The sequence below is a fragment of the Gobio gobio genome (assembly GCF_949357685.1).
Source record: "Gobio gobio genome assembly, chromosome: 12".
Lineage (NCBI taxonomy): Eukaryota > Metazoa > Chordata > Actinopteri > Cypriniformes > Gobionidae > Gobio > Gobio gobio.
Genome location: NC_137105.1, coordinates 7,615,843 through 7,626,707, shown reverse-complemented (window position 1 = coordinate 7,626,707; position 10,865 = coordinate 7,615,843). Strand labels below are relative to the sequence as shown.

The following is a 10,865-nucleotide window of genomic DNA, read 5'->3' as shown; positions in this document are numbered from 1 at the left end:
AATAGATGATAGGACAGCAAAAGGATAATTGATGGAATTTTATTCACATATTTCAGGAATGCACTTCAAAATTAAATCAAACAAACTTCAGGCATTTTGTAATTGATTAGATTGTTAATTTCACAGCATATTTAAATATGAAAAACTAGGAATGACCTTCATCTTTTTTTTAAATGAATAAAATGCAGTGATTATGTAGGAAGGAGATATGTGAATAGTAAACTATTTTAATACATATTTAGATTTTTTTTTCCCCCACAATACCAAGGGAAAGCTATAAATTAACGCATCCATTATAAACATTAAATAAATAAAATAGAGCACATATTTGGTGAAATGTAAAACATATTAATGACCATTTTCATTAGCTCCCGCCCTAATGATCTATACTGCTTGTCGATAGGTCAGCAGTGCTGTCAATCAAAGCCTTTAGCTCCTCCTGTAGAGCGGCGCTGTCAGAATCCTGAGGAAACAGAACAATCGATCTGAGAAACTTAAAACTACAACAAAAAAAGGTCACAATGAATCCAAATGCTACTAAGCGTACGGATGCACTTCACCTCATTTGCGCCTGCTGGTGTGCTCAGAGATAACTGGACCCAATTTCTGGCCTCTGACATGTTTCCGAGCTCCTTATGACACTGAAAACAAAAGGATATAAAATGCATCTTATTCCAATAAGATCTTTTTTGGAAAGCAGTTCTTTCACCAAGGATTAAAGACATACAGGTCTGGAATAACTCACTGACACAAGTGTCATTTTTAGGTGAACTGTCCCTTTAAGAGAATGACATGTCTTGAAGGATAAACCCATACCTTTGCAATATAAAGCCGGACTGTTTTAGAGAATCCTGGATTTAACTCCTCCGCCTAGAGGTCGGACAATCAGAAACATCAGCACAAGTTAGATGAAGCTAAATCTCAGATCCATATCATATAATACTGATTCAAACACTAGCAACCCACCTTGAGGAAGTTCTCCAAAGCTTCATTCAGTGAGGATGTAGGAGGAGTTTCATAAAGTGTGGCGGCAGCTTTCCTCTCCAACCAACCCAGAGAGCTCACCTACAACACACAAAGACCTTATGAGGGTTTGAAAGTGGTTAATATTCTCCTACAGTAGGTTTACATGCATCCAAGGTCAAAAAACACTTTAATTTGCTCATAATATACCTCTAAACACCAGCGGCCGAGCAGGTAGAAACAGATCGGATCATCGTCACGCAGAGCCAAAGCTCGATCCAAATGCTCCTGTTAGAACAAACACAGCCATTAAACACGCCTGACGTCAATGAAGGAAGACGCTCGTGTTGATGTGAAACACTGAGGTAAAGCATCACTGGCTCACCTTCAGTACGCGGCCGCTTTTCAGTTTCCCATGAATGCTCTCGTACTGTGAAGACAAGCGTGCGAGGACGGCGAACCTGACAGAGCGTGCCAATGTGTTATGAGTTACAGACATTCAAAATCATCTCATACAGTAGGAGGTGAAGGGTATGGAAGCTTGTTTTTCCACAGAACAAAAAAAAAGACAAGTTTATATCTCACAATTCCTAAATTTTTCTCCCATTTCCGAGTTTATATCTCACAATTCCGACTCTTCTTGCAATTTCAAGTTTATCTCTCACAATTCCTACTTTTTTTCTCCCATTTCCGAGTTTAAATCTCACAATTCCTACTCTTTTCTCCCATTTCCGAGTTTATATCTCACAATTCCTACTTTTTTCTCCCATTTCCGAGTTTATATCTCACAATTCTTACTTTTTTCTCCCATTTCCGAGTTTATATCTCACAATTCCTACATTTTTCTCCCATTTCCGAGTTTATATCTCACAATTCCTACATTTTTCTCCCATTTCCGAGTTTATATCTCACAATTCCTACTTTTTTTCTCCCATTTCCGAGTTTAAATCTCACAATTCCTACTCTTTTCTCCCATTTCCGAGTTTATATCTCACAATTCCTACATTTTTCTCACATTTCCGAGTTTATATCACAATTCCGACTCTTCTTGCAATTTCAAGTTTATATCTCACAATTCCTACTTTTTTCTCACATTTCCGAGTTTATATCTCACAATTCCGACTCTTTTCTTGCAATTTTGCGTTTATCTCTCACAATTCTGACTTTCTCCCATTTCCGAGTTTATATCTCACAATTTTTACTTTTTTCTCCCATTTCCGAGTTTATATCTCACAATTTTTACTTTTTTCTCCCATTTCCGAGTTTATATCTCACAATTCTGACTTTTTTTCTCGCAATTTTGAGTTTCTCACAATTCTGACTTTTTTTCTTGCAATTTCGCGTTTATCTCACAATTCCTACTTTTTTCCTCACATTTCCGAGTGTATATCTCACAATTCCGACTCTTTTCTCGCAATTTTGCGTTTATATCTTACAATTCCTACTTTTTCCTCACATTTCCGAGTTTATATTTCACAATTTTTACTTTTTTCTCCCATTTCTGAGGTTGGGTATCGTTTTTTTTTTTTTCGATACCGGTGCCAAACCGATACTTTTAAAACGGTAGCGGTGCCTAAACGGTGCCTGAAGCGATACTTTAAAAAAAAAAGAGCCACAAAACGAGGTGGATGAGATTTTTTTTTATTATTTAAATTTAACAATTTATTACAAGTTTAAAGTATACTTAAATATATAATTATAAATAAATACAAAACATAATTTACTTAACAAACTCACAGTAAAACTAAAGCCACCTAACCCAACTACAACAGGCCTAGTTTAACTATAAATAACAGTTACAGTAATAACAGCAGTAATCTTTATTCTTGGTCTGCTACAAACCAGCTTCAAGCTTCAGCTTTATTTTGCAGAAATATGACCATATTCTCTGGCTAAATATTTTAGAATGCATCGCCTTATTGTTTCCATGGCGACGCTTCATGCTTCTCACATGACACACAGCAGCCACAATAGCGCTGTATGACAGCTCAGCTGTATCGGGTTTATTTCACTTTTTCTTTTTTATTCAAAACATTCACAAACTTGTTAACTATGTCATAAACTATCTGATATTCTTTTTATCATGTTAGTTTGCGCCTCAGAGAATAAGATCTGTCGGATTTACATCACGTAAATTCATTCACGTCTCACAAAATACATGAAAGTAAGTGACCGGTGAACTGGGAGAAGAATAGATTAAACTATATAGTTACTTTATAATGTGTATCAGATATGAATAAAACACGTAGTCAAGATATAACTGTCTGAAAGGATTGTTTTTGCCACTTCCATAGACATCAGTGTGTGTTTTTTGCTAGTACTTATGTGCATTTAAATGTCTGAAACCTAAAATAAACATGCGGTTAAAAACACTGAATTGTTATAAAATATGAAGAGCGCTGAGTGCGTCTGGCTCTGGCTTGGCGCCAGCTAAAGCACGAAAGCATGTTTGAAATGAATTTAAGTGGCACCGAAATGAGGCACCAAAATCTGCGTTCAGATTCGGTCCGGTACATACTGGTTATATAGGGGTTTCGGTACTCAACCATACCCATTTCTGAGTTTATATCAGTCGTTGTTAATTACAAGTTGTAATTACCTTTTTATTTTTGTATTCTGTGGCAGAAACAAGCTTCCATAAAAGAAAGTGTGTGAAAGTGTGTATTGTTTTCATACCACTTGTGACAGTCGGCACTCAGTCCATTCCTCATCAGCGCTGCCTCGGCTTCATAATGACCTTAAGTGTAAAAAGGTCAAAGGTCAGTTCATTTACAGTACATTATATGCTGCGTTCCGAATCATAAGGTCCCTACGGAGTGTTTAATGCTCCCTAGATTAGGATGCTCAGCAGGGGATGTTTTCTATGCATTTGCAGTGACTGTCTCAAAACGCATGATGTTAGGAAGTGTAGTCCACTTCCTAGTGTGTGACTGGAAGGAAATGGCATGTAATATTTCCTCACCTTGCTCTGCGTAGTTTCTCTTGTCTTCTCTGTTGTCTGTCGTCTCGCACATGTCTGTGTAGGCACGAGCCAGTCGCCACATAAACTCCATGTTATCAGCATACTGACACACATGCACAAAGAAACACAATTACAGTTGATATGATTCAGCTTTATTTTTTACTTTTATTTTATTTCAGCTTTATTTTCAGCTCTTATGTTCACCAAGGCTACATCTATTGGATCAAAAATATAGTAAACGCTATAATATTGTGATATATTATTGCAGTTTAAAAGAACTGTTCTCTATTAAAATATATTGTAAAATGTAATTTATTCCTGTGATCAAAGCTGAATTTTCAGCATCATTACGCCAGTCTTCAGTGTCACATGATCCTTCAGAAATCATTCAGATATGATGAAGAAACATCAGTCACTAACCAGTGGTCTGTTCTCTGTCAGCAGCTTGAAGCCCTCTGCTTTTTTCCCAGAGTCCCCTGCATGCAGCAGATCACACTGGGCGAGCAGGAGGGAGAGTTCAGGGATGGGAATGTCCGTTAAAGTGTCCACCATTAGCCCGGCATCTTCATCGTCGTCTTCCTCGTGCTGTGAATCGTCCTGTTGCAGCGTGAGCACCGTGGCGCAGCTCTGCTCTTCATCCTCATCTGAGTCTCTGCCCTCATCCTCACCATCTTTATCCGTCTCGCGATCCGTCTCTCTGTCCGTGTAGTCGGACTCAGCGTTGGAATATGCCGTGGAGTATCTGTGGAAGAGCTCAATTGGTGAAATGAACACAACCTCAAGAGCTGCACGGCATCCTGATGTACTGTACAAAGGTCAAGCTCCATGACACTGACATACCCGACCTCACTGTCGTCATAGAGACTGGCGGCCCCGGCGCTGGCGGTGAAGTAAATGGAGCTGGAGCTCATGGATTCAGAGCGTTCCCTCGGCATGAGCGTCCGCCGCCGCCGCGATCTCTGACTCTCCTCCACAGTCTTCCTGAAAAGAGAGAGAAACAAGAGAAAGAATAAGATGAGAGAAGGGAGACAAAAGAGATTCAAATGAGACATAAGAGTCAGATGAGACCGTAGAGACACACAGATGAGACAAGTGAAAGTCATATAAAAACAAGAGAGAGGAGGGGAGAGAAAGTCAGCTGAGACAATGGAGATTCAAATTAGACAAGAGAGTCAGGTGAGACAGGAGGGAGAATCAGATGAGAGAATGGAGACAAGAGAGACTCAAAATGTGGCAGTAGAGTCTGATGAGACAGAAGGGAGACAGAAGCCCCATTTCCACCGAGATTACCCGTTAGATTCATTTGTACCAGGAACTTTTTTTTTACAGGAACTGTTTTCCCCCCAGACCTGCTACTGTCTGCGTTTCCACAGCGGTCTAAAGTACCGTGAAGATTAGGCAAATTAGTCCAGAGACGTGGGACTGCGCGCAACTGTTCCTCCCAGTCAGCGACGGACAGTAATAATTTTTGTGCGATACTGTCTGCAACAATAACAAGTAGGGCTGTACGACTAATCTAAAAATAATCGAAACTGAAATTCAGAATCTCTAACCGACGTATTTTTCCCATGTCGGTTATTGTGGTTGTCGTCACGTGACTCCGCCCCTTTAGTCACATCAAGTGCAGTTTGCAGGCACAAAGAGATGCAGGAGCAGTTATCTTTATTTATAGATGCCCAGAATCACTATAGTAACTGCATGTTTTACACAGTTTATATAGGTAAGTTAATTGACCTATCGGTAAGCCCCGCCCCTCGAACGCAGATGAGCCAATGGCAGTTGAGTATCAGTTGCGCTGGGACCGGAACTCGGACATCTTTAGGTTTCAGCGCCATAGAGAAACATTGGAAAATCCGAAGCTCTCATCGGTTTGATGGTGTTTATGCTACAAAAATGCTAAAATGTCGTGCCTGAGGTACTGTAACACTGATTCCAGGGATCCTGAGAGGATTTTCTGTTTGTAATACTCATATTAAGTTATGATTAAAGTCCCTGCTAACATACAAACCGAAATAACTAACTGTTCTCACGTCATGTAACCTGTAACGGTGTAGGTCAAAAACATAAAGGTCTACATTTCAGTGCCTCTCCATATTAAACTGGTTAAATATAAATTAATTACATTTTAGATATGTTTACATTGTCTGTCTTACTAAGGAGGACTCCTATTTTGATGGGTATTATAGTCCACGGGTAGTGAAAGGAAGAGCTCGCACGCAGTTTATCGGAGTTGTTTTGCAGATACAACGTTTACCAGTTATTAACTTTTGTGTAATTTGTTGTGTATGTTAATGGTAATGCAATGGAGAGAGCTAGTTTGTGAATGAGGCGTTAGTGCGCACTTCTTATGCTTTGTTTGTTCAGCTCTTACAATGATTTTTTTGGAGTAAAAAAGGACATAATAAACTTGATAAACCATCAGTAAAGTTTGTCCATCATTCGGACAGGGTATACGCTACATTCTGTGTCAAAAAACATCTTGGGATAAGGTTTTCACACGGACAGCTGTCATTGTAAGATATAGCAACTCCGTTTGTTTGTCCGAGTTAGCAACAGTAACTAAGGGGGGCGGGGCTTACCGATAATTCAATTGCCATTCGTATAGCCTACGCGCTGACACACACACACACACACACACAGACGACACGCGCAATCCCTGAAGCCAGATCACTTTCACTTTCGTCCTCATGAAGTTTGTCAAGTAAATGCGTTTAAAGGCTTGAACATTTAAAGCGATTGTGCACTATTCAAAAACAACAATACGGAAAACTTCTCCGTTCAGTGCTTGAGCTTTTTTCTGTGACACAGAGAGCCGAGCCATGTCGCGTCTCTGACAACGCGCGCGCGCACTGAAGCCAGACCTCTTTCACCTGCGTCCTCACAAAGCTTTGTCATTTGTATATGTTTTAAGGCCTGCCAGTTTGCATATTAAAGGGATTTTAGACCATAAGATGTGTATTATGTCGAACTAATGCCTGATATATTGTGACAAACGCACACTCAGACAGAAGCTTGCACATCACACGAAGATCGCGCACAGAGAGCAGCGCAGAAGCGCAGTGTCAACGCCGTCCTGTGACTAAAGTAAAATCACTAAAGTAGCTTAGAAACTCAACCGTTATAGGCATAGATTTTAATACCTTTGAAGTAAGTACAAACCACAGCTTCATAATGAATAGAGACGGACAACAAGCAGAAATCTGCCCCATAAACAATAACTGCTGAAAGCGAACCGTTTCCTTCAAGTATTTTAAAATCACAAAGAAATGCACTTTTTCATTGGAAAAAAAAATTCCACCTTTAATAGTAGAAAATATTTACAGGAATCAGGAACTTTCTCAAAAACCTTATGAGGGCAAAAAATAGAAAGCAAAAAAAAAGCTAAATAAACGTTCATTAATCGTAATCGAGGTAAAATGTTCAATTAATGAAGGTTTTTATTTTTGGTCAAATTGTTACAGCCCTAATAACAAGTATGGAGGAGATGCAAGCAGCGCTGCTTTTGCGAGTTATGTATTGGTTTACTAAAGAGGTAATTAATAAAACGGCGGAAAAGAGACAAGCACTAATACTAAAGCGTATTCTGAAAGCTCGTAAGGCTAGATTTAAAATAAGACAACGTATGTTATCATCAGCTATTACGGACATTGACCGTGAGATGGCTGAGACAACGCGCGCCATCGGACAGAAAGAGCAAGACTGATATTTACTGAACGCAGAACGAACCTCGCAAAAGACTTTTAAAAATGTTGGTTGAAATAAATGCCAATCAGCATGTCCAGCGCCCAAGTCCCACCCCCGAAAGTTCCTGAACTATGAAAAAGTACTACCTCGGGAGCAGGGCCGTTCAGAGGAGCAAATATTTACCCGGAACTTCATTTAGACCCTGGTTCCTGCGGTCGAAACACACCGAGTACCAGCCCAAAGTTCCTGCGGTGGAAACGCGGCTATAGATGAGACAAGTGAAAGTCAGAAGAAACAAGAAACAGAATGAGAGGAGAGGGGAGAAAGTCAACGGAGATAATGGAGATTCAAATGAGATGAGACAGGAGGGAGACTCAGATGAGACAAGAGAAAGTCAGAAATAAACAAGAGAGAGAATGAAGGGAGAGGAAAGTCAGATGAGACAATGGAGATTCAAATGAGACGAGAATCAGTTGAGACAAGTGAAAGAATAAGATGAGAGAATGGAGACAAGAGAGACTAAAATGGGACATAAGAGTCTGATGAGACAGAAGGGAGACAAAGATGAGACAAATGAAAGTCAGAAGAAACAAGACAGAGAATTAGAGGAGGGGGGATAAAGTCAACGGAGATAATGGAGACTTAAATGAGATGAGACAGGAGGGAGATTCAGATGAGACAAGTGAAAGTCAGAAGAAACAAGAGAGAGAATGAAGGGAGAGGAAAGTCAGATGAGACAATGGAGATTCAAATGAGACAAGATAATCAGATGAGACAAGTGAAAGAATAAGATGAGAGAATGGAGACAAGAGAGACTCAAATGAGACATAAGAGTCCGACGAGACAGTAGAGACACTCAGATGAGACAAGAGAAAGTCAGAAGAAACAAGAGAGAGAATGAGAGGAGAGGGGAGAAAGTCAACGGAGATAATGGAGACATAAATGAGATGAGACAGGAGGGAGATTCAGATGAGACAAGTGAAAGTCGGAAGAAACAAGAGAGATAATGAAGGGAGAGGAAAGTCAGATGAGACAGGAAGGAGACTCAGAGGAGACAAGTGAAAGTCGGAAGAAAAAAAGAGGAGAGAAGAAAGTCAGTTGAGACAACAGAGACTCAAATATATCAGAAGAGTCTGATGAGACAGAAGGGAGATAAGTGAAAGCCAGAAGAAACAAGAGAGAGAATGAAGGGAGAGGAAAGTCAGCTGAGACAACAGAGACTCAAATGAGACAGGAGAAAGTCAGAGGAAAAAAGAGGGAGAGAAGAAAGTCAGTTGAGACAACAGAGACTCAAATATATCAGAAGAGTCTGATGAGACAGAAGGCATATTTAGATGAGACAAGTGAAAGTCAGAAGAAACAAAAGAGAGAATGAGAGGATAGGAAAATCAGCTGAGACTATGGAGATCCAAATGAGACAAGAGAGTCAGATGAGACAGGAGGGAGAATCAAATGAGACATTCAGATGAGACAAGTGAAAGTAATTTAAAAAAAAGAGAGAGGAGGGGAAAATCAGCTGAGACTTTGAGATTCAAATGAGACAAGAGAGTCAGATGAGACAAATGAATGTCAGAAGAAGCAAAAGAGAGAATGAGAGGAGACAAGTGAACTTAAGAAGAAATAACTGAGACAATGGAGACACAAATGAGACAAGAGAGTCAGATGAAACAAGTAAAAGTTAGAAGAAACAATAGAGAGAATTAGACAAGAAGAGCTTAAATTGAGTCTCAAATGAGCCGAGTGAAAGTCAGATGAGACAAATGTGATGAGAGATGGACAGATGAGACAAGACGAACACTCAGATGAGACAGGAGAGAGTGTGAGATCAGACAAGATACACTTACAGATATTGGAGAGGCTCAGCTTAGATGAGCGAGAGTAAGAAAATTGAGAGAGGGAGAGAGAGATGAGGTGACAGATGCCATGTGGGATGACTGAGCATCAGATGAGAAGAAACACTGATCACCCACTTCACATCTTCAGCGATGGTGGTGGTGATGTCCTTCAGACCCTCACGCAGCTCTGCGATCTCATTTCTCAGACTGGACACGCTCTTCATCACCTCATCCAGAGTCTTCCTCAGTTCCACATGCTGCTCAGGAGGCAAAGCCCTCACTGCTGCAGAAAGAGCTGCGGAGTCTACACACACACACACACACACACACACACACACACACACACACACACAGAGAGAGAGAGAGAGAAGCTCATCAGTGTCATATACATGTGTCTACTGTGCCAGATCATATTTAACGTGTGATATACCATGTTTTGAGTGAAAAGGAGAATACAAATGATGATGGTGTTTTGGTCCATACCTGCGTCATTCTGCAATCCGGAGCTCGTGTTGTGCATCAGCAGGCGGCGGTTTCTCCTCCGGAGAGCCTCTTTAATGATCAATACTGCGATCAGGCCTGTGCTGATGGTCACACTGACACCGAGACCGATCAGTGCGTTCCTACCGAACCAGCTCATCGTTTCCTGTCCGTGAAATCCCCTTCAATCCTCCTATATCAGTACATCTGCGTTTCTCTCGCGCGGGTCTAACTCGCTGTCACTCTATTCATATACAATGATTTAGAGATATAAACACGGCTCCGGCTCATCTTCTCACTCTTGATTATTTAATTAATATCTAAATATCCGCTGTAAACTCTCGCTGTTTGACAGCTGAAAACATGCGTGTGTTTGTGTGAGAGAGAGAGCGAGTGTGTGTGTGTGTGTGTGGGCGCATTAGCGCACCCTGGCGGACAGGAGGAGGAGTGACGTTAGCGTTACGGTCAATGATTTTGAAACTGTTTTTCGGTTTTTCATTTTATATTTTTAAACTAGTCTAGTACATAATACAGATAACAATGACATTATACAAAACCATAGACATTGAACAAGAAAACTGAAATTAAAGTGAAAAACAACACAAAAGACAGGGAGAAATTAAAAATACGCAATAAAACAAAATAATGTAGATAGACTACAATAATAATTCATATTAATTATTAAACTAGAACAATGACATTATACAAAACCATAGACATTGAACAAGAAAACAGAAATTAAAGTGGAAAATAAAATAAAAAATTAGGGAGAAATTAAAAATACGCAATAAAACAAAATGATGTAGATAATAATTTATATTAAGGGTCACTGTCTAATAAGGTGTCCGGGGTGGATAATTATTGTAAAAAAAAAAAAAAAAAAAAATCTAATTTAAAACATGTGTACCATGTTAATCTTTGTATCCATGTTGCTTTCCAAA

General features: G+C 39.8%; 1 protein-coding gene across 1 annotated transcript; it reads right to left on the bottom strand.

Annotated features, from left to right (window-relative positions):
• Positions 1–23: 23 nt before the first annotated feature.
• On the bottom strand, positions 24–10,349 carry rmdn3 (regulator of microtubule dynamics 3). Its single transcript, XM_079832133.1, has 12 exons — positions 9,928–10,349; positions 9,580–9,748; positions 4,766–4,906; positions 4,346–4,667; positions 3,926–4,028; positions 3,640–3,700; positions 1,349–1,424; positions 1,174–1,251; positions 967–1,065; positions 817–870; positions 561–641; positions 24–463 (listed from the first exon to the last, which is right to left on the bottom strand). Exons 1-12 carry the CDS (start codon positions 10,082–10,084, stop codon positions 377–379), a joined length of 1,428 nt encoding a protein of 475 aa, XP_079688259.1. The 5' UTR covers positions 10,085–10,349; the 3' UTR covers positions 24–376.
• Positions 10,350–10,865: the final 516 nt, after the last annotated feature.

What these genes read in the sequence shown, in the direction of transcription:
- rmdn3 (XM_079832133.1), bottom strand. Translation starts at nt 10,084, where the DNA reads ATGAGCTGGTTCGGTAGGAACGCACTGATCGGTCTCGGTGTCAGTGTG. An exon ending in TATGACGACAGTGAGGTCGG is followed by an intron (nt 4,668 to 4,765) that starts GTATGTCAGTGT and finishes GCTCTTCCACAG; the next exon opens with ATACTCCACGGCATATTCCA. An exon ending in AGTGCCGACTGTCACAAGTG is followed by an intron (nt 1,425 to 3,639) that starts GTATGAAAACAA and finishes ACGCTCTGTCAG; the next exon opens with GTTCGCCGTCCTCGCACGCT.